The sequence below is a fragment of the Dipteris shenzhenensis genome, chromosome 12 (assembly GCF_047967505.1).
Source record: "Dipteris shenzhenensis isolate YYH24624 ecotype China chromosome 12, Dip_SZ_1.0, whole genome shotgun sequence".
Taxonomy (NCBI): Eukaryota; Viridiplantae; Streptophyta; class Polypodiopsida; order Gleicheniales; family Dipteridaceae; genus Dipteris; species Dipteris shenzhenensis.
In genome coordinates, this window is record NC_141607.1 from 54734976 (window position 1) to 54759506 (window position 24531).

General features: G+C 46.3%; 1 protein-coding gene across 1 annotated transcript in view; it reads right to left on the minus strand.

The window, feature by feature from the left end:
• Window positions 1-22064, minus strand: part of LOC147896409 (CBS domain-containing protein CBSX1, chloroplastic-like) — a 51909-nt gene extending 29845 nt beyond the window's left edge. The window contains exons 1-3 of the mRNA XM_087382529.1: window positions 21671-22064; window positions 8099-8186; window positions 7755-7819 (exon numbers count right to left, since the gene is read on the minus strand). Of these exons, the coding sequence (XP_087238655.1) occupies window positions 7755-7819; window positions 8099-8186; window positions 21671-21922 (405 nt within the window). The 5' untranslated portion in view covers window positions 21923-22064. The remainder of the gene's footprint in view (window positions 1-7754; window positions 7820-8098; window positions 8187-21670) is intronic.
• Window positions 22065-24531: the final 2467 nt, after the last annotated feature.

Sequence of the window (24531 nt, forward strand, 5' to 3'; positions counted from 1 at the left end):
GTTCCATACGTTCGTCGTACGTTCCGTACAAACGTACATTGGATTCCGTACATCTACTCCGTACAAGTTCCGTACACAGTACCTGCTCCATACCTGATCCATATAGCCTCTGTACGTTGTACTTGTACTGTACATTGAATTTGCTCCGTACAGTGGTACTTGTCCCGAGATTCCCGTACAGGTTTGGCACGTGTGAGATCAATTGCAGTATATTCTCAAAAATTGGGGCTTTTGAGGGCTTTTGCTATCCTTATCTACCTTCTACTGTTTGAAATCTTCTCGAGTCATTTCAACAGTTTGGAAAACCTACATCTTGAGGTCTATACGTTGGGACAGGTGCACTTTTGCAGTCAATTTGTGGACAGCAAGTCCTAATTTTGTAGTTGCAAGCCTTGAGGCTATTTTTTGGGATTTGATCTGCAATTTCTTATTTGATTGCAATACATTGGGTCAGATTAGAGAACATTGAGTCACATTTGCAGGACATTGAGTCTTTTCTGCAGGACATTGAGTCTTTTCTGCAGGACGTTGAGTTAGATTCTCATACATTGGGTCACATTTGCAAAAATCTCAGCAAAATTTCGGGCTTTTCTGCATTTCCCTCTTTTTGGCCTATTTGCCCTTATTAAATTGGGGCTTTTGCCAAATTTGCTGTTTTTGCAGTGAACATTGCCTGACACAATCACATTTGGGTCAAATCTGCATTTGCCCTTTGATTTGGGTTGGAAATTTGCATATGTTTGATGTCATTTTTGGACAGCCAGCTCTTTGCAGTGATAGCCTTGAGGCTTTTGGGTTTTCAGGTCCTTTTCAGGGTATCCCATTTGCAATGGCTGGCAACAATCAAGATCTATTTGGCATTCTTCGTGAAGATGATAAGTTGGATGGCACCAACTATCCGACGTGGTCTTATCTCATGAAACATATTCTTGTTGCAAAGCATTTGTGAAATATTGTTTCTGGGGTTGATCTGAGGCCAGCCAATGTTACAGTGGTTGCCTCTACTGCTGGTCCCTCTGTAGGGGGTACTCCTCCTGATGCCTTATCTTCTAGCACTCCTGCTACTGCTCCCCCAACTCAGGAACAATCAAGATGGGATGCAAGAGATGCGAATGCACATTCCTGTACTGCTTTATCATGCAAGAGAATCATTATTCCACACATCCGGTCTTGCAGGACAGCAAAGGATGCTTGGGACAAATTGGCTTCTCTTTATCAGATTCGCAATGAGGCACGTGTTGCATTTTTAAGAAGACAGTTGCAGGAAGTTAGTATGAATGAAGGTGATTCTATGGATGCATATCTCACAAAGGTAAAGGATCTCATGGAACAACTTGCCAATATTGATGAGGCGGTGCCAAATTCTCAGCTTGTCAGTACCACATTGAATGGATTGCCACATACATATCAAGGGTTTGCTACAACCCTTTGGTTAGTGGCCATGGGTAATCCAGAGCACTACTCTTTTGATCAGCTTGTCACTTTGCTTTTGCAGGAAGAGCAAAGTCGTGCTAATAGACAAGCCATTATTCCTGATCATGCATTTGATTCACAGCAGACAGGAAGAGGCAAGGCTTCCAAGCCTATGGGCAAGCCTAAATCTGCGCATAGCAGCTGCAATTCCTCCCATGCATCTAAAAATACAGCAGATAAGTCAAAGAAGAAAAGATGCAAATATTGTCGCAAGCCTAGACATGACATTTCAGAATGCAGAAAGTGCATTGCTTCGGAGAAAAAGAAAGCAGGATTGACAGTTAATGCCTCACAAGCAATTGAATCCCACGAGCCAGCAGATGCTTCACATGCACGTGCTCTCCAAGATGATTGGGCATGGGCTGTCCATTGCTCATTTGATCCCTCCAAAGTTGATGCACTCTTTACTTCTAATGATGCTCAGTCTTGGTATTTTGATAGTGGTGCTTCCAACCACGTCACATCTTGCAGACAATTGTTTCATTCTTTAGCTGATGCACCTCAAGGGGGGACTATCACATGTGCTAATAATGCTTCTTATGCTGTAAAAGGAATTGGAGATGTGCAGCTCACATCCATTTCAAGCCATCCTATCACTTTAACAAATGTTCTCTTTGTGCCTGGAATTGAAGTCAACTTGATTTCAATTTCAGCAATTGCCACTTCAGGTTTCAGAGTGATTTTTGATGGCTATAGATGCCTAGTTTATGATCTTCGTGATGACAATGCCATAGTTCTCACTAGCACTTCGCAAAAGGGGCTTTATCACCTTGATCATCACTCAGCTGCACTTTCTATTGAAGCATTTGCTATTTCAGATTCACAGCTTGCTGAAACTCATCTTTGGCATGAGAGAATGGATCATCTCAATTATAGAGCTCTTGCAAAGCTACATTCACAGCAGATGGCTGAAGATGTACCTCAAACTCACACAATTTCCAAACATGTGTGTGAGGGTTGTCTTTTGGGTAAGATGCATCGGTTTCCGTTTCAAAAGAATTGTCCAAAACTCTCACAAAGGAAATTGCAGCTAGTACACAGTGATGTCTATGGCCCAATGAGGACAAATGCCATTGGGGGGTACAAATATTTTATGACTCTCAATGATGGCTTCACAAGATATTGCTGGGTATATCCTTTAAAAGTCAAATCTGAAGTGTTCTTATGCTTTCAGAGGTGGTTGAATATGGTTGAGAATGAATCAGGATGCAAGCTTGTCACCCTTGACACAGATAGGGGGGGAGAGTATATGTCAAAGGAGTTTGATGCATTTTTGTCTTCACGAGGCATTGTTCACTCATGCACTACTCCTTACACTCCTCAGCATAATCCTGTTCCTGAAAGGAAGAGCAGCTCTACTATGGAGATGGCCAGATGCATGCTTAAGGCCAAGTCTTTGCCCAATAAATTTTGGCATGATGCAGTAATGTGTGCCCACTATGTGCTGAATAGATCACCTACAAGGGCATTGAAGACTGGTACACCTTATGAAGCATGCAAAGGTAGGAAGCCTTCACTTTCACACATGCGAGTTTTTGGGTCTCTTGCATATGTTCATGTACCATCTCAGCTGAGACATAAGCTTGATGACAAGGCAATCAAATGCATATTTATTGGTTACAGCCAGAAGAGCAGAGGATATAGGTTATACCAACCAAATACTAGGAAGATTATTGTTAGTAGAGATGTAATCTTTGCTGAACATTCGGCTTCTCCTCTCGTGGACTGCAAAGCTAAGCCAGAAGTTAACATGTTCGATGCCTTTGAATCTTGGTTACCTCTACCTTCCTCAGAAGAGGACTTTGACCAGCAACATGAGCCTCCTGCAGGCCCTCCAACAAGCAATGATCAACCACTACCCCATGCTGAGCTGATTTGCAGGTTTCTCTTCCAGCACAAAATGATCCCACTATTCATGATGCAGTGATTGAAGAAAGAGTCGTCAATAGACAGCAAAGGCAAGTTCCCAGATGGCTTCTTGATACATTGAGGGACAGCAAACAAGATCAACCTTTTGCTGCCCGGACAAGATCAGGGAATAGACAAATGCATGGTCACTTTCTTGAGTTTGCACTCCTTGCTACAGCTTGCAATGAAGAGCCTTTGTGTCATAAAGATGCTTTTGACAGCAAAGAGTGGATGGATGCAATGAGAGCTGAGTTACAATCCATTGCCAAAAATGACACATGGGAATTAGTAGATCTCCCTCCCAGCAAGCATGCCATTGGTACGAGGTGGGTCTACAAATTAAAAAGGAAATCTGATGGCAGCATAGATCGACACAAAGCCCGTCTTGTTGCAAGAGGGTATGCCCAACAACAAGGCATTGACTTTGAGGAGACATTTGCTCCCACATCCAGGATTACTACCATTAGGTGTGTCATTGCCATTGTAGCCCATCACCATTGGCAAGTGCACCAACTTGACATCAAGACTGCTTTTCTTCATGGGGATCTGCAAGAAGAAATCTATGTCACACAACCTCCTAGCTTTGAGGTTGTTAATTCTGAAAACAAGGTATGCCGGCTTAGAAAAGCCCTTTATGGTTTGAAGCAGGCACCCACAGCATGGTATGCCAAAATTCATGCACACTTACTATCCCTTGGTTTTCAGAATAGCCCCACAGAACCCACTCTTTATGTCCGTGGGAGTGGATTTTCTAGTGCTGATTTTATATGTGGATCATATGCTCATCACGGGCCCAAATACTCAACATATTGCAGCTTTCAAGGCTGATTTGCATCAGGTTTTTGAAATGTCAGACATGGGACAGCTCCACTATTATTTGGGCATTCAGTTTGCTCATGTTGAGGGGGGTTATCATGATGTCTCAGTCCAAATATATTGGACAGCTCCTTGATCGTTTTCAGTTCGAGGATTGCAAGCCAATCTCTACTTCAGTGGACCCTGGCTTCAAATTCTCAGCTTATGATGGGAGCTCACCATGTGATATCACTCTCTATCAGCACGCTGTTGGATGCCTTATTTATTTATGTCACACCAGACCTGACTTACAGTATGCAGTATCTCAGCTCAGCAAATTCATGCACATGCCCAGCTCACAGCATTGGCAGGCAGTGAAGAGAGTTTTCAGATATCTCAAAGGCACTCAGAATTTACCCCTCTTCTATGGTGATCAGGGCTCACTTACCATGCATGCTTACACGGATAGTGACTGGGCAAGATGTTCCGACACCAGAGTGTCACATACCGGCAATTGTTTTTTGCTTGGCAATTCATGTATCTCTTGGCTTAGCAAGAAGCAACCAACAGTTGCCACATCTAGCTGAGGCTGAGTACAGGGCAGCTTTCACCACTACAGTAGAGTGTGTTTGGCTTCAACAGTTACTTACAGATCTTGGTATTCGCCAGACTATAAAGAAAATACTTGGAGACAAATAAAACAATACTGAAGACTAATGATAGCTGAAGAAGAAATATAGAAGATATGAGAGAGAAGCTCTGGAGGGAGCAAACATCAATCCTCCAGGGAAGGCAACTGTAGTGGACTTCTGCACTAGCTCCACAAGTTGGAACTGAACCAAATCTGAGAGAGCAAACTGATGCAAGGGTTGCTGCAGATTTGGAATAGAAAGAACATTATCTTGAGCAGAAGTTGGAGACAGATCTTGGAGCAGAAGTTGAGGCAGATCTGGAGCAGAAGTTGAGGCAGATCTGGAGCAGAAGTTGGGGCAGATCTGGAGCTGGAAAGAGTGACAGATCTGGAGCAGAAAGGAAGCAGATTTGGAGCTGGAAGGAGAGACAGATCTGGTGCAGGAAGAAGACAGATCTGGAACTGAAAGAGAGGCAGGAGAGGAGGCAGCCAAGAGGCAGAAGTGGAGGCAGCGGAGCAGGCAGCCAGGAGGCAGAAGTGGAGGCAGCAGAGGAGGCAGTAGAGGCTCAGGGTGTGCAGGGACCTCTGGAGCATGAAATAGTGAGGAGCACCTAGGCCCCCCCCCCTTTAAATAGGGAGGGGCCAGTCGGTCAACCAGCTGGTCAGCCAGCTGGGCGGCCCAGATCTGACCGACCTGGTCAGTCTGGTCGGCCAGATATTGACCGACCAGGTCAATCTGGTCGGCCAATTTTGGTCGGCCAGAATGGGGGCCATTTGTGGCCTCCGTTCCTGGGCTCTTCAGGAGCCTATTTTTGACAAGACTTTGGTTGTTGAGTTTTGTCCGGGTTTTGGTTGTTGATTTGTGTCCTGACGGAGATTCACCTGTTGTTTTTACCTGTAAGTGATCGGACCTGTGCGCCAGTTTGGCCTTTGATTATCCTGTCCTCTAGAATTGGAGATTGCCTGGCTTAACACAGACATCCTGGACTATGGTCTACACTGACAGCCAGAGTGCTTTGGCCATTGCGCGTAACCCATTGTTTCATGCGCGTACCAAGCATATTGAAGTTCACTATCATTATGTTCGAGAGCAGTTGTCAGCAGGAGACAGAGAGTTGTCCTATCTTCCCACAAAGGACAACATAGCAGATCTGTTTACAAAGGCACTTCCTCGTCCCAAGTTCGAAGTCTTCCGCCAAGCTCTACACTTGGTTCCCTCTGTTACGTGATCTGACATACCTTGTACATTCATAGGTGGCTATATCCTTTTGGATGAACATGTGCCACCATGATCAAAAAATACCACGTATTCTGAGACATTTTCAAAATACTTCAGCCCATACCATGGAGGGTGGTTTGTAGGCCATCTTCTCCCAGTTCTAGTGATGCCCTATGGGCCCTGGTATGTGCCTTGTAGGCATAGGTATAAGCACTTAGTTTATTTTGTGCCTTTTATGCCACATATGACACTTAGTCCTATGTGACACCTAGGACACTTAGTCCTAGGTCTAGGTACAAGTACTATGTACTTCTTTTTACACAATAGAAAAGATTGGCGTGAAGGTTGTGACTCTTTGACTCTTTGTACCTTGCACTCTCTTTTCATTCAACGATCCTACAGTTTGGGCCTTCCCTAGTTGGAAACTATCGAGGTTGGCACTAGAGTCAACCAAATGACTAGCCAAAAGAGATGTTAGCACAACCTGTACGCACACATATCCAGATGGTTTACCAATCAAGGTATTCAGATGGACAGCCTCTGCCAGTTCCAATATAGCTTGGATGCCCCATCCCTCCAGACCCCACGAGATGAGATCACCCGTATCATATGGTTGGATCTACTCTACTCTTTAAGGCCTGAGTCAACCAAAGTCAACTCACGACTAAAGGCCAATATTACAACATGGAAAATCTAGGTAGCGCGATGCAGCTTGGTGATGGGTGAGCGCTCGGTTCCACCCGTGGCCACTCTAGTCTTCATTTGGTAGGAGCACACCACATGCGAGCACGAGATGTTCAGGATTTAGAGTGACCGTTGGAAGGCGAAAGCGTTTCTGCAAGTCTTGGTCTACAAGTATATTTTATATTTTCACACCTCGAGGGATTCGTTGGTTAAATAGCCTTACTGGTTGTCCAGCCCTTACTGGTTATATAGCCCTCACTGGTTGTATAGCCCCCCTTCCTAGTTGTTAGCCCCTACTTCAAAGATTTCCTAGGCAGTGAGCTGGGTTCTCTAGAAGCAGGATGATTCCTTTTCAGCCAGTTTTCTTTATTTATGTTTTCCATGATCAGCACCTCAAGGACTGTTGGTTTATACTGTTCGTTTTTTCAAGCATTAATAGAAAGTTATTTTCTCTGGAGGGGAAGAAAACAAAAAATCTTCGATGATATTGGCAGTTCATGGCCAAACCAGGGCAGCAAACTAAGTAATAGAGTGAGAGAGAATCAACACTTGAGAACAACAATAGCTCGTGTCATGAGTGTAAGAATTCCAAAGCATCCTTTATGACAATAACTCCAACATTCTAAAGGATCGCCTTGCACACTATGAAGCACTTTGTCAACTCACTATGATTTGCAAACTCTAGCTTGAGGCAGCATTGCAATTTGCTATGTTCTTGCAACGCTAGCATTGGTGAACTAACTAGAGCACTCATCCGAGTGTAAAGGCTGGCCATTGATGGCATGTATAGAATATATGGCTGAGAGTTATCAGAGCTGTGTGACAATGGGCAACACACAAGAAGCGGCTGAGGGCCTTGGATTATCTTAGAGACAGTAATCTGATCTGGACTTTCAACAACTATAAGGTCTGACAGTACACCCCATAGATTTAACAAGATAAAGCCAATGCAACCTTCATTGACCATGATCCAACATCCATAAGCATCAGTCACCTCTTCCTTGAAAGAAGGAGAAATTGCTTCAAAAAAATTTATCACCTCACCAGTTTCCCAGCATCATCAACCACAGGCAAACCTGTAATTCGGTTTTCCACCAACAACTCCAAAGCTGTTAATGACAACACAGACAATTAGTATACCTGTGAAACATAGCGAGCCTGCTAAACTAACAATGTCACCTCACATTACATTCATGATATGTTTAGTCTTGAAAAATGAGTACACCTCTCAACATAAACCTCAAACACACGATACTAGAATTCTTGATAGAGTCAACCCAGTTGTATCCAAAATTTCATTTTGAATTCTTACATGACATTAAATCATGTACACAATCATGGCTGAGGACTCACATAAACACATATATTCGGTTCAGATTTCAGCTTACCCTCATCAACAGTTGTTGAAGGTTTCACCACATGGAGGTCCTGCAACCCTGTCATGAAGTCACCAACTGTATAATATTCTTGTTTTGGCTGAAAGACATAGATATATTTCTGTTAGAAAACACATTAAAACCTATGCATGAATAAAGCTTCCACAATAATACAATAATCAGAGTCTAAACCAACACCATTACAAAAGCCAGATAATGTAGGAATTCAACACCTAGATTAAGACAGATCACTAAGGTAAAACCGGACTAGAAACAACCAGTAGCAAATCTTCAACCAGCACTAACCCCCTTGCTCATGCCACTGCACACCCAACGCAGCTCTAGAACTTCTGGAGCAGCATAGATGCGAATGATGAATCTCATGATTTTCAGGCTCGAAAACAAGAAAAACAGCACCCACTTACTCTTCACATTGAAGAGAAGGATGGACAGTAAGAGGTATATGTACTAGAGACCAAACGATCATGGTAAGAGGCGCAAGAGGCAGCACGTGCCATAAGAGACAGTACGGTGCCAAACTCTGAAGACACTTGAATTTTAGGGGCAAAAAAAGGCATAGGTTATGTTTTTACTTGTTATTTTTTCAAGGGGAGGGAGTAGATTGAGAACTATCATAGATTTACAAAGCATGTATATGTACTCATAGAAACATACCATAATTGATCAGCCTGCATTGCCTTGAGCCATGAAATAAATGGGGAAAAGGAGGCTTCTTTAGGGGTAACCCAAGGGGCGAAACAGGAGTTAGGTTGGTCATTTGGATGCAGACCTTGCCAGAGGAAGAACAGGTTGAAACAAACCTCGGGAGCGCGGTACTTGGAAGACTTCAGGCTGTTCACTGATTGTGAGGGGGACAGCTTCCATCAAGATTGCTCAGGATCACTGGTGGGCTCATGATTGAAGCTGGTGGTGCCATGGACCTGTGGTACTGCCAAGATTGTACTTGTCTACTAGGATGGTTCTCTTGTGCAGCATTGGACCCAGAGGAGCAAGAGCTGTTGGTTGAAAGACCAGAAAAAGACGACTACTACAGATTGTTCCGAAGGGCTTCTCAATGGAGCATCTGCATCGACATGGCCAGTCAGTGAGAGGCAGTGTTGGAGGTTAGGTTGTCACTACTCCATCTATGACCCCCAAACGAGGAGAGCATGGGGTAGGGGCAATAGGGCTCAAGAAGGCCACATGGATCTCCACAGGGGTGTTAGCATTCCACCAACAGAGGGTACGCACAGCAGAACTCTGATAGAAATGCCCAGGTGCTCACACAGTGTGGTGTGGGGTGTGGAATCACAAACTTCTTAAACTTATGTGCATAGAATAGATGTGCAGAGTCATCAATAGACAATGAACCAGCCAGATAGAGAAACCACCAAAATAATATCTTTCCGTCCAAAGCTATAGACACAGAGTCCCACCAATGGTGTGGTCCTCTGATCTTACCACAAGGTCGTCCTCCTATCTGCCGGCTATCTCTAGACTCAAGCCCATGTGCTCCACCTCGCGCGTAAGTAGACTTTCCGTCCAGATCACAACACCTTGCTGCCCTGAGAGACAGCCAAGGTTCAGCCCTTGAGAGCTCAGTCTGCAGCACACCTTCTACTCTCCTTCACCTCCAGGATGAGGCCCAAGGAAATGTCTTCTGGCTGCTCCTGTCTGCTGCCTTTTCTGCTGAGCTGTTGGATGAATTATGAGGCCCAGGGCCTCTCTTTTTATAGGCTCAAGGCCTGCTGCAAAAAACCGACTAGCAGCATCATTCTGGCCAACCCAAACAGACCAACCTGCAAAAAACCGACTAGCAGCATCATTCTGGCCGACCCAAACAGGCCAACCAGTCTGCTGCTAAAACCGCCCCAAGGGGCTCTCAAAACAAGGGCCTTTGGCCCTGCATTCCATGCAGGGGACCAGCCCCTAGGTCTGCCCATGTGCTGGCCTGGTTGGCTGGCTCCAACCAGCCCCAGCTCCTGCTCCCCCCCGCCATGTCTGCACCATGCTGCAGCCCTTTGCCGGCACCATGTCCTGCCCGTACACCTAATGTGTGCACCCGTAGGTCCGTACCATTGCTGGCGTCATTGTGCCTTTGTTCCAGGCTGGAGATGCTGCGCAGATCTGCTCTGCTCTGTCCTTGACAGTCCCTTGGCCATTCTCTCCAGATCTACCCTGGAGGCAAGCTTCCTTCTGCCACGTACTCTCCTCTCTTTGTGTGAGGTGCTGCCCATGTGGCAGCCCCCTCCTTGACAGTCACTTGGCCATGTTAGAAAAAAAAACCCAACAGAGGGTACACGCAGCGGAAATAATGCCCAGGAGCTCACACAGTGTGCAGTGTGGGTGTGGAATCACAGACTTCTTTACTTATGTGCATACAATAGGTGTGCAGACTCATCAATAGACAATGAACCAATCAGATAGAGAAACCACCAAAATATATATTTCCGTCCACAACTATGGACACAATACAAAAGAGACAGATCCAGAGTCCCACCAATGGTGTGGTCCTCTGATCTTACCACAAAGTCCTTCTCCTATCTGCTGGCTATCTCTAGACTAGAGTCCGCGTGCTCCACCTCAAGCGTGAGTAGACTTTCCGTCTAGAATGATCCTCTCCACCTTGCTGTCTGCAAACCAGCCTAGGTGGGCAGCTTCCTGGCTAAGTCTGCAGCCCTGCTAGCACCTCTCTATCCTCCTGAATGTAGGTCCAGAGGGTGGCTACCTGCTGCTCCTTTCTGCTCTGGATCTGCTGCTGCAAGTGATCCTGAAATGAGGCTAAATGGCCTCTTTATATAGGCCCCAAGGCCTGTACCAAAAAACCGACTCAGTCTGTATGAAAACCGACTCAGTCTGTATGAAAACCGACTCAGTCTGTATGAAAACCAACCCCACAGCTCCCCATTTATGGGACTGTGGGCTGCCCTTTTGGGGCACTCATTACAAGGGCCCTTGGCCCATCTTTCAAGGACAGATGCCCTATAACCGCAATCTGTCCCAGCCATGCTTCCGCACTTTTCTGCACATAACAGTCCTAGATGTGCTGCCCACATGACAGCCATGATGCTGTCTATGTGGCAGCCCCTTTCTCTCTTTTTCTGTTGGGTTCTGCCCTAGGTCTCCCTCCCCCATGCTCTCCTCATATGGGGGCTTACAGGGGCACTCCCCGTGTTGATGATTGTGATATGCAGAGATTGCTCTCAGAGTTTGCAAATGTGTTTGCTGATTAGAGCCTTCTTAGCTACGGTCACTTCTTATTGGAAAGATGCCAAAACTAGTGTAAAAATCTCAAGATTTTTGCAATAATTTTGACCATGAGACCCTAGGACTTTCCATGGAATCCACCCTCGTGTCAGTGTCAACAGCTACACACCTGGAAGGTACCAAGCACTCCATACTGTCCTTCACCTTCACAAAGGCATCTGACTCCTCGTCGACCCAACTCTCTATGTCAGACATCCTTACTCTGATTTCGGGATCAACATACCTGACCTCGGTAACACTCCGTGATGTCACCAGGAACAACTCTTCGATTACCACATTAGCTTTGGCCTTTCCCTCTGAATCTGGGTCAGACTCCTGTTTGTTTTTCAGATCCACCTTTTTCTTTATGCGGTCCTTTGCAAAATGTCCGGGCGTATCACAATAGAAACACTTCTTCTTGTGCTTCCTCTTCGAAGTCCCCTCGTCGTCAGAGTCGTCTTTATTGGACTTGCCACCGTTAGGCTTGCCCTTTCCTTTGCCAACAGAATCCTTTGCCAGCATCGCCTTGTCGTCTTTGTCCTCGTTGTAGAGCTTCTCCCGAGCTTCCTCCTGTAGCAGTAAGGGACACAACTCCTTAAATGTCAGAGGTTTGGTCCTCTGTCCTGCTGTCACAGCCGTAACAAAGCTCTTGAAAATCCGAGGCAATCTCCTCAGTACCATCAAGGCCAGATGGCATGAGTCTGTCTTCTGACCAATCGCTGCTAACTGATCCCGCACCACCTTGACCTTCGTCAAATGGCTATGTACCGTATCGCCTTCTTCCATATCAAGATTGTAGAGTTGATGCTGAAGAAGCACGATCCGGGAGGTATTATCTGTCTCGTACAGATCCTTCAGGGTGGCCCACGCCTCTACTAACGTCTCGGCCAGCTGGATATGCGGAAGAACAGAGTCCGCCGTAGTCCCTATGATTATTGCCAGGGCATGGGCATCTCTTTCTTCCCAAGCTTCAAGCTCTTCTCTGTCTACTGCCATGAGTACCTTCCCTTTACTGTCCACCATGTCTTCCGGCTTCGACTCCTCTCCCGTGGTCAGCTTCCACAACTTCCGAGCCACTAAATGACTCCGGATCTTCACTTTCCAGATCGGGTAATTAGTCCCGTCCAGGTTCCCAGACTCTCCAAAGTTAGGGATAGTGAAAGAGAGAAAACTGGAGGAGGAGGAAGGGATAGCAGGGGCTGAAGAGGCTGTCGACATCTCTGCTGTATATACCACTCAGCAAAGTCAACCAAACTCAATTTTAGTAAACCAGAACTCTAAACGCACCTGACTGAACCTGAGTCACCCTCCTTCTCGCAAGGGCACAATCCTCCAGTCGTGGAAGTCCATTCCCTAGAGCTTCTGAATCAGGGTCGTCCTTCAGCAAGGTCCCTGCCTTCAGGCTCCCACACCTGTGAGCCTCCTACTTGGGCTCTAATACCATGTTAGAAAAAAAAACCCAACAGAGGGTACACGCAGTGGAAATAATGCCCAGGAGCTCACACAGTGTGCGGTGTGGGTGTGGAATCACACACTTCTTTACTTATGTGCATACAATAGGTGTGCAGACTCATCAATAGACAATGAACCAATCAAATAGAGAAACCACCAAAATATATATTCCGTCCACAACTATGGACACAATACAAAAGAAACAGATCCAGAGTCCCACCAATGGTGTGGTCCTCTGATCTTACCACAAAGTCCTTCTCCTATCTGCTGGCTATCTCTAGACTAGAGTCCGCGTGCTCCACCTCGAGCGTGAGTAGACTTTCCGTCTAGAATGATCCTCTCCACCTTGCTGTCTGGAAACCAGCCTAGGTGGGCAGCTTCCTGGCTAAGTCTGCAGCCCTGCTAGCACCTCTCTATCCTCCTGAATGTAGGTCCAGAGGGTGGCTACCTGCTGCTCCTTTCTGCTCTGGATCTGCTGCTGCAAGTGATCCTGAAATGAGGCTAAATGGCCTCTTTATATAGGCCCCAAGGCCTGTACCAAAAAACCGACTCAGTCTGTATGAAAACCGACTCAGTCTGTATGAAAACCGACCCCACAGCTCCCCATTTATGGGACTGTGGGCTGCCCTTTTGGGGCACTCATTACAAGGGCCCTTGGCCCATCTTTCAAGGGCGGATGCCCTATAAATACAGGGTCCAGCCCCCCCCAAAATCTACTGCAGACAATGTGCCTCCTGTCTAGATCCTTCGCAATCTGTCCCAACCATGCTTCCGCACTTTTCTGTCCCTCTGTCCTGCACATAACAGTCCTAGATGTGCTGCCCACATGACAGCCATGATGCTGTCTATGTGGCAGCCCCTTGCTCTCTTTTTCTGTTGGGTTCTGCCCTAGGTCTCCCTCCCCCATGCTCTCCTCATATGGGGGCTTACAGATGGGGAGGTGACCTTTCCAACAGGCCATTCTCTGCCAGATCTACCCTCGAGGCAAGCTTCCTTCTGCCAGGTACTCTCCTCTCTTTGTGTGAGGTGCTGCCCATGTGGCAGCCCCATCCCTCTCTCTTTTCTTTTGCCCACATGGCAGCCATGCTGCTGCTCATTTGTCAGTCTCTCAAACCCTAGGTTCACCCCCCCCCATGCTCTCCTCATATGGGGGCTTACAGAGGGGGCGGTGACCTTTCCAACACCCCCTCTCACCAACACATCTCGGCCCAATGCCAACACGCCGATGACGATGCCCCAGTAACTCCCTGGTCGTAGTCCTCTGGAACATTTCGATGTCGAAATCTTTTCCTGGCTTTTCATCCAATGGCTCCTGCTCCACCAGGTCTACTTCCGCTTTTGTACACCGTCCTGGTACACAGGTCCATCTTTGGTAACACCTCCTGGCACCACTTCCTTCAGTCACTTTCCTGCCTTCAAGCTCGAACAATCCAACTGCCACGATCTTCCCATTGTCCCCTCATAATGAGTGTACAACCTGGAGTCTTCCAGGCACCATGCTCTGAGGGTCTGTTTCAACCCGTCCTTCCTTTGGCAAGGTTTGCAACAAATGAATATTTCTAGATAACATGGACCATGAACTCTCTTTATGTAGTCCTTCACAAAATATCCTAGCATGTCACAATAGAAGCACTTCTTCCTCTGCTTCCTCTTGGAAGTGTCCTCGTCATCAGAGTCGTCTTTCTTGGACTTGCCACCGTTAGGCTTGCCCTTTCCTTTGCCAACGTAATCCTTCACCACTAGCGCCTTGTTATCTATGTCGTGTTATAGAGCTTCTCCCTAGCTTCTTACTGTAGCAGTAATAGACCCAACTCCTCAAAAGTCAGAGGTTTGGTCCTCTGTCCTGCTGTCACAGTCGTAACAAAGCTTTTGAAGCTCCGGGGTTAATACCATCAAGGCCAAATGGCACGAGTCTACCTTCTGACCAACTGATGCCAGTTGATCCCTCACCACCTTGACCTTCGTCACGTCGTCATATACCGAATCTCCCTCTTCCATATCAAGGTCGTAGAGCTGATGCTGAAGAAGCAAGATCCGGAATGTGGTCTGTCTCGTACACACCCCTTAGAGTGACCCACGCCTCTACTGACGTCTCAGCCATCTGGATGTGAGAAAGCACAGAGTCCGTCGTAGTCCCTATGATCAATGCCAAGGCATGGGCATCTCTATCTTCCCAAGTTTCAAGCTCCTCTCCGTCTACTGCCATGAGTATATTCCCCTGTCTGTCCACCATGTAGTCTGGCTTCGCTTCCAATCCCGTTGTCAATTTCCATAGCTTCCGAGCCACTAAATAACTCTAGATCTTCACCTTCCAGATCGGGTTATTTGACCCATCCAATTTCCCAAACTCTCCAAAGTTAGGGATAGTGAAAGAAAGAAATCTGGGGGAGGAGGAAGGGAGAGCGCTAAATCACACAACAAAGTCAACCAAACCAGAACTATGAACGCACCTGATTGAACCTAAGTCACCCTCCTTCTCGCAAGGGGATTGTCCTCCAGTCGTGGAAGTTGATTCCAAGAGCTTCTGAGTCAGGGTCGTCCTTCAGCAAGGTGCCTGCCTTCAGGCTCCCACACCTGTGAGCCTCCTACTTAGGCTCTGATACCATGTTAGAAATCGACCAACACAGGGTACGCACAGCGGAAGACTGATAGAATTGCCCAGGAGCTCACACAGTGTGGTGTGGGGTGTGGAATCACAAACTTCTTAAACCTGTGTGCATAGAATAGATGTGCAGACTCGTCAATAGACAATGAACCAGCAAAATAGAGAAACCACCAAAATAATATATTTCCGTCCAAAGCTATGGACACAGAGTCCCACCAATGGTGTGGTCCTCTAATCTTACCACCACGTCCTTCTCCTATTTGCCGGCTATCTCTAGACTCGAGCCCGCGTGCTCCACCTTGAGCGTAAGTAGACTTTGCGTCCAGATCACAACACCTTGCTGCCCTGAGAGACAGCCAAGGTTCAGCCCTTGAGAGCTCAGTCTGCAGCACACCTACTCTCCTTCACCTCCAGGATGAGGCCCAAGGAAGTTTCTTCTGTCTGCTGCCTTTTTCTGCTGAACTGTTGGATGAATTATGAGGCCCAGGGCCTCTCTTTTTATAGGCCCAAGGCCTGCTGCAAAAAACCAACTAGCAGCATCATCTGGCCGACCCAAACAGGCCGACCAGTCTGCTGCTAAAACCGCCCCAAGGGGATCTCAAAACAAGGGCCTTTGGCCCTCCATTCCATACAGGGGACCAGCCGCTAGGTCTGCCCATGTGCTGGCCTGGTTGGCTGGCTCCAACCAGCCCCACCAGCCCTATCCAGTGGCTGACCCAGCTCCTGCTCCCCCCGCCATGTCTGCGCCATGCTGCAGCCCTTTCCCGGCACCATGTCCTGCCCGTACACCTGCTGTGTGCACCCATACAGATCCGTACCATTGCTGACATCATCGCGCCTTTGGTCCAGGCTAGAGATGCTTCGCAGATCTGCTCTGCTCTGTCCTTGACACTGTCCTTGACAGTCCCCTGGCCATTCTCTGCCAGATCTGCCCTCCAGGCAAGCTTCCTTCTGCCAGGTACTCTCCTCTCTTTGTGTGAGGTGCTGCCCATGTGGCAGCCCCCTCCCTCTCTCTTTTCTTCTTTTGCCCACATGGCAGATTAACCCTAATCATACCTACACAAGACAAGCAAGAAATAAGACGTACATAGTCCCCCGCTATTACCCCTTTTCAGCCCCCTCTCATGACTTGTGGTGGTTCTGGGACAGAATTTATTTTCATCTCGCAATATAGAATAATGGTGTTGAAGGAGATGCATTCGTCCCCTATGGCAAGACATACATGAAAAGATACAGTATAGTTTCTTCTGGAGAGATGTGGTGCAATATGTTACCAAGTGCTTGCCATGCCAACAAATTAAAGCGGACAGTAAAACTTCTAGCACGGTTGCTGCAGCCCTTACCCATTCCAGAAGGCCAATGGGCACACATAGCTATCGACTTCATCACCTGGCTGCCTTCTACAGATAGAGGACAGGACAGCAACTATGAAGTGGCTGCTATGCTTATGAAACAAGCCCATTTCATCCCTACCTAGACACAATATTCGGCATCTCAGGTTGCCTGGCAGTTCATTCACCATGTGTACAAGCATCATGAACTTCCTCAGGAGATTGTCAGCAACAAAGATGCAAAATTTATGGGTCATTTTCGGCAGCAATTATACAGCAGTGAGCACTATACTCACTCCCAGCACAACATACCATTGTCGGACTGATGGCCAGTCTGAAAGTATGAACAAATGGGTGGAGGAATACCTGAGGTACTTATGCCATGACAATCAGAGGTCTTGGGATGAATGGCTTAGACTTGCTGGATTTTGCTCAAATAAAACAAAGTATTTATCTATTGGGATAAGCTCATTTGAAGCCATGCGCAGATGCAAAGTAAGGATGCCTTCCACAATTTCAGATATGGCAGCGAAAATTCAGTAGCACAAGATGACTTGGGAAGTTCTGCAATAGGCTAAAACGAACATGCAAGATGCCCAAGCCAAGAAGAAGAAGTACGAAGATGAACGTAAGAGGTACTTGGTTTTCAAAGAAAGGGATTTTGTGCATCTTGTCTCAACAAAAATCGATATGCTTCTAAACAGTAATACCAACACTAAGCTAGCTCATCGATATTATGGCCCTTACAAGATCATCGGCAGGGTGGAGTAAGTGGCTTATCACTTGGAGCTCTCACCCTCCTCCAGGATCCATCATGTGTTCAATGTATCATTGCTCCAACCACATGTGGTAGAATTGCATGTTCTCTCAGAGTTTACATCCCTGAGCACACTGTAAGTTTTAGAGACAGTCCTCAATAACAAGTTATGCATTGCTACCCCATCAAATGGAAGGAGAAATCACAGAGTGCTAACTAAAATCTCACTCCTTTCTTTATTGTGCACACAATCTAATATAGATAGATGCAGACAGTTTCTGAACCATGCACGTGAGAGTATAAATAGTAAATATGTATTGCTACAAAGATGGACGAAACCTTGTACAAACGTGAGCACAGTAGAGGAGTTTTAAGTGCATTGCCATCGGACAGATGCAGGTCTCGTCACATTAGCTCCAAGAGCTTCAGTAGGCTGAGTAGATGCCCTTCACACAGACCTCCTTGCTGCATCCATCTGCAACCAATGGTGAGGTAATGTTGATGTCCAGAACCTTGACGTCTTTGCTGCTCCTGTCTGCAGCCAATGGTGAGGCACAAGACTCCCTGATTCCTGGCCTTCTTGCAGCTGGATCTGAGCCAAACTCTTGAGGCAAAACAGAATGATGGACGGCCCCTCCAGGGTCCCTTTTTAGAGGGCTAGAATGCCCTAGGAATAGGCCGAGCAGCAGACTGACCTAGCCAATGAGCCCACGGACTGGGCCGACCCAGTCTGTGGCAGATCTTCTGCCCCAACCTGTTGTTGCCAACCAACCTGCCATGTAGCAAGCGCTGGCTAGTCTACCTGTCTGTGGGCCTGACCCACTGCTGCAGACTGCAGTGCTGCCGCCATCTGCAGGGCCTATATAATGGCCCTTCCCTCTGTGCAGCCCTTGCAATTGCAGGGCCTTCAGATGCCTGAACCTCTGCCTCTTCCAGGTCTTCCAGGGCCGTGTGCTGCTCCCAGGCAGCCCTTCCATGCAGACATATCTGCTGCTCACATGGCAGCCTGCATGCTGCCCACGTGACAGCCCTGCACTCAGATCTGACCCTGTGGCAGCCTTCCTCTCTGCCCATGTGGTATCTCTCCATCCCAAAAAAGATGCTGCTGCCAATGGCACTGAACGAGGGGAGGGAGTAGGCCCCCAACCTCCTAAAACTGGCTGACCAGTCTGTAACTACAGACTGGGTCTGTAGGTCTGACAAAGTCCCCGACCTGCCATGTGGCAGTGGGCTGCTCCTTCCCATTGCCGAGAGGCCCTGCATGCTGCTCTGCATGGCTGCTGTATGCCTGTCTGTTGCTATTAATTGTATAGCTGGCTGTGTGGCAGTCCACGTCTGCACGCTCATTTGTTGCGGCTGCTGTAAGCAGACTTGGCTGCCCGTGCAGTAGATGAGCCATGCCATGGGCTACATATACCCCTTCTGCTGAGTCAAGTCTGAAGACCCCTGCAGCCTGCCCAAGGATCGGCTGTACCCGTGGCTTGGGAGCAGTTGACCATGTTGGAATAATCAGTTCATTGTCCCACTAATAAGCCCCCATATGAGGAGAGCACAAGGACATGGTACCAGTGTAGGAATAGGGGGACATGAGAAACTGCATGTAATTTGTGTGCACCAGGTTTGGATGCCACATGGGCACATCTAGGCAAAAAAGGATATCTACTAACTAGCTTAAGAAACAAAAGTTATTGAAACTTGTTATCCCAGTCACTAACAATACTAGCTAGTAACCCATAGAACTAGAACACACCTTTGGCAAGAGATCTTGCCAACTCAAGTTTTTCATGCTTTTCTTGTTTGAATACAAACTGTCATCTTGGCAATCTACCCACACAAAGTTTGGCACCGAGTAACTATATTATCTATACCATCTATTATGGTATACATTTTCCACTTTTGTCCTTTCCCAACACCAACTACGGGTGCCTAGAAAGTGTTAGATATGCTCAATGCCCCACCCTCCTGGTAACCACCAGTGGTCCAAGGTGCTCAAGTTGTAAGGCCCCCATATGAGGAGAAGCCATGTGTGAGCCCGGGACACTAGATGGATCCTAACTTGCATGTCAAATGAGGTCTATCAATGAGACCGTTGATGGTAGAAAGGTGATTGTGTGGGAGCCCCTTATTCTTGCTGGGGCCTGGGGGCAAGCTGGCCCCCAGCTGGGGGGTCCCAAGGGGACCAACGGCCCCCTTGGTGGGGGTTCGAAGACGAGAGTCCTCGAGGCAACGGTATAGGGAATATTCCCTGAACATTCCTTGGACGACTAGTCGATTCCACCGACTAGGTCGACTCCACCGACTACGTTGATCCGACTACCACCCTCATAGCTATAAAGAGGCAACCTCCCCAATCCATTGTACCAAGTCAGTTCATATCAGATCAGATCTTCCAGCTAGTAGCTCTTCACCTAGTATCTGTCTAGATCGCCATCTAAGCTCCACTATGGGAGCGCACGGGTGGACAGAGCCATCATCTGTACTACATCAATATTGAAGAAAAAGTTTGTCCCTCTCCAGTTTGCTGTGTACTCTCTATTCTTTGTTCAGTTTCTATTCCGTTGCGCCGTGTAATTTAACAGAAAGTACCAACTTCTATGCTTTTTCCTAAGCGCCTACCATACATGTAAAACTATAGGATGATTATCATAAACGGATGTAATCTCCATAAAGCCGCTTTCTCTCTTTCTAACTCTAAGAGTGTAGATGATCGGTTCAAATTTTCCCTTCAAAGGCTCAAAGATCTCATTATACACTAGAGTAGAACTTAGCAGATTAATCATAAGCATTGCACTCAAAGCATGGGCTACTAGCACTAAGCCCATAATACTTTTCCTTATCAATATCTCAACTGCATATCCAACTCTTGCACTAGTTCTACCAATCTTGCTTTTCAGCCTTTTAACTCGAGCTAATTGCACAACAACTTAGATATTCTCTTGGTAAAAGAGAATTTCAAACTTAGCACTATACGAATAGTGCCTCCATGTTTTCAAAGCATAGGCATGGAATTCTTGCTCATATGCCGAAAAATTTTGTTGTGCTAGATGTAGCTTTTTACTTTTCATAAGCTATTAGTCGTCCACTTTAGATCAACATGGCTCTTAATTGCATTGGTTTTTCAAATACAAAAGCTTCATTTGGATCAACTACTTTTAGCATTATGACTATAGCTATCAACGATTTGGTAATATTAAAACTTGATTAAACTCCTCAATCCAACTAAAGATGCTTATCTTAAGAAGATCCATCATAGGTGTAGCAACTATTGCATAATCCTTGACGTATCCATCATAAGTGCAGCAACTACTGTATAATCCTTTATGTATATCCAAGAGACCAACGATATTTGCAAGTCCTCTAGAATAAGATACTCTAGAATGACTTTGGACCTTCTTTCTGAAGAACTTGACTTCCTTACAAAAGAAGCCATACACGTCACATGCTCAGAATGCTTTGTCTTACTCAAGATGAGAATATCATATGGGAAGAGCATACAAAATCTCCCAGATACTACTATTGTTCATGAAGATCATGGACTTGGCAAGAGCTTTTGTGTATCCAAAGGGCATTACTCTAAACTTAGCATGACCTGTTCAGATGGTAAACTCAATTTTGGTTACATTATCTAGACAAATCTAGGAACATGCCAAAATCATACATTAAAAACTTGAAGAACCCACAACCTAGGTCAATCAAACTAAAATACTTAGGTCCTTGCAACTAATCAAAGAGGTCCTCGATGTGTGCCATTGAGTATTTACTTTATTGTAACCTTATTTAGAGGCTCAATATATGTGGACAATCGCATAGATCCATGTTTCTCTATAACTAAATGAGTTGGAGCCTCCCAAGGCAAAGCTCATTGGGCTGAATCTAAAAGCCAAACACTAACTTTCCGCTGTGGTCCCAGACTGAGCCCAAGTTTCTCTCACGACTTGGCTGGCAAGGCTCCTCCAATTTCTTTGGAGGGACCCATCCCCTTGGCTGCCCATTATCTCTGGTCTGCAATTGCCTTCCAAGGGCAGTTCAGGACTTCAAGCTTAATACGCCCTACCTTGAGCAAGCTATCTGCCAAGAATGAATTCCTCATGCCAAGGCCTGTTAAGCCTCACCCATACAACTCCAAAAACGGACGACACTTATCCCCTTCCATGGAAGAGTGGCAGGAATGGGGGGGTATTGAAATTGCTTACCGGGATCGCGTTCTCCATCAAAGCAGCCCGGGCAGTTCGCCACCTGAGCTTGGACTTATCCCCGAAGTCTGCATCGAGAAACCTATGGGAACGCTGCGGTAGGCTGATGGACAAGCTCTCGCAGGTGTTGGAGAGGAAGAAGCTGTCGGTGGCTGAGGAGAGGGAAGAGACAAGAGGGCGGCAGCAATGGAGGAAGACGGGTTGAGGAGAGGGCTCGCCAAAGACGGTAGACGAGCACAAGGTAAGGTCCATGGCGAAGGCGAAGGCGAAGGCGCAGGCCAGGAGGGCTTGTAAGGCACTGAGGGGGTGAGAGCGAAGAAAGAACGTTGGAGTTCGTAAAGAGGACCTTCAGTCGAAAAAAGGTTGAGATATTTGGCGTGTGTTACAATACACACGTCGGCCTGGTCGGTCTGGTTACATACTCCACCCATATGGAGTAGGGAATCGGCTCCCGTGGCCACGTGGCAAGCCGATTGCTCCAACGAGTACTACTATCAGAGACCACTCCCCATGTGAAGGTGGATCTTTGATTCTTAAATTGCTAACTAGATTTGTGGCAGGCACTCTTTTCATTGTGGAGCAAGTAACTACTAACTCAAAATTGAAGTTGAATCCTTCTATTTTATCAATTGTTTATAAAATAGTGGACAGGAGACGCGACACAAGGTCCATTAGGATCCGATCCTCCCTGCAAATGTCAAGGGTGGTGATTTATTATTAATTTTGTGATGTCCATATTTTGCAAGCTGAAGTCCAACAGATGCATGAATAAGGCGATACAATAATTGATCCTCGTTGCAGTTTTTACAATATTGTTACATGGACACAACCATCTTATATTCCTTATTTTAGGGATTGAGGTGTCAATCAAGGGGCAAGCCACCTGTCCTTCATTGGATCAATGTGGGACGTCATATTTGAGTAAGAAAAGAAAAGAAGTTAGAGGTAAGAAGATCGCATGAAACGGTTAAAGCCGAAGAGCGAGGAGCCATGATGAGCCTTCTTCCCTTCATCGCCTCTGCCTCCTTCTCCTGCTCCATCTCTGCAGCTTTTTATATCTCCTCTATATTCCTACAGCACCTAACTCTCTCTTATGATTTCATGTTCATGTTCCCTTCTCCAAAAACCTAGCTAATTGCAAGCACAATGAACCAATAGGAGGTAGAAGACCCTAATGTGCGGGAACTGCAACAAGAGAAACAAGAGATCATGAGGAGGATTGGCAAAATGGTCCCGTTGGCAGGTAGCGGGATTTGCAAAAGACTGAGAGATTTCTCAGCCTTGCTATGGACAACAGGTGCAACAGTAATGGAGGGGAGAGATGCTATCGTGGATCCGTCTAGACCAGCAGGTGGCCACTGCCTAGCCTTCTATCCCTTTTCCTATATTTTTCAGCCTCTTTGTTTTACCCTCAATTGTTTTCCTATAGCTTGCAAGCCTTTCTGATTGTTTCGTGCTACCTGTATCAGGCTTTTGGACCTCATACCCCATAACATTTCGAAACAACATTTCCAATCTACCTTTTCATAAATCTGCTATCATCAGCTGCATCGATGCCTTTGCAGTGGTGTTGTATGGCAATGAAAGGACAAGTCATGGCATCATGGCGAGGTCTGAGATAAGAGTTGTAAATCATCCAACTCAAAGGGATCGACAAACAACGCAGGGAGATGGTAGCAAGAGTGGCTCAATCTCATCCGCTACAGCTATGGTGTCCCAATGCCTATAATGTTTTTTAGGATTTGTTAAATACAAGAGCCCTCTCGACAAGCTTTTACCAACATGCACGTCATCAACGTAATCTATCGGAGTACATTGAAGTTTGCTATGCCAGACAACATGCTGCTTTTCTTTTGATGTTAAGGTTCCACATAACAATTATGCCAGTCCTTATGCAATTCACAATGGAGACAATGCGATTAAAATTATGCTTGAGCAGAAGACTTGGTGAATGGAGCGTAATTGGAGAGTGGGATTACGATTGAGATGGATTTGTGACAAAGGTGGGAGTGGAGAGTAAGCTGAAGGGGAGATCGCCCGAAGATATAATCATTGGTTTGGTTTGGTTTGGTTTCTGATGTGCATGGAGTGCTGGATTCTTCAACTATCACGACCCTCAAACAAGCCACTAGTATACTCATTCATTCATGCAAGTAATTGTATAGCTGAGAGAATCGAGACTCTTCTCACTTACTTCAAATGGACCGAGAGTACCTAAATCAATCCTTTCCATAGCAAATATAGGTGACAATTGTAAGAAAAGTCAAATTTCTGTAGAACAAGTGAAAGAGCGGTTGGAGGAATCAATGGGAAACACTGTCGTTGCTATAGCTGGCAACGTTAACAAGGGGTAAAGATGAAGCTTGCCATCTATCACATATCTACGACGTCTTAAACATGACTAGTAACGTCTTCCCCTATAGTTTCAGCTTCACTCATGAATGTGAATGTTTACTGAAGGGTTGCGGACCTGCCTAGAACGTGTGTTGTTAATGTGGCTGGGGTTTCGTGTGCAGTTGCTTGACATTAATCCCTATGTCTTTGAGAATTCCTGGCCATTCTTTATTACAGGGCGGTAAAACATGAAGCGAGTTGTCTGTCTCAGCTCGTCGAAGGCTTGCAGGATGTTTATGAGGAGGTAACACAAAGGCACACACAAAGTGAGACAAAGCCATTTGCAAAGAATTTGCTTCGATAATCTCATCGACAAATCAATGCAAAATTGGTGGCCTCATTAAAAGACAAAAACCAATAGACCAAAATGCACTTTAAAGGCCAAACTAAAATGAGAGCCATAAGCCCTCCTTTGGAAGAAGTCTTTAATTTGCAAGGAAGATAAATTAAAGAAAGATTGGAAGATT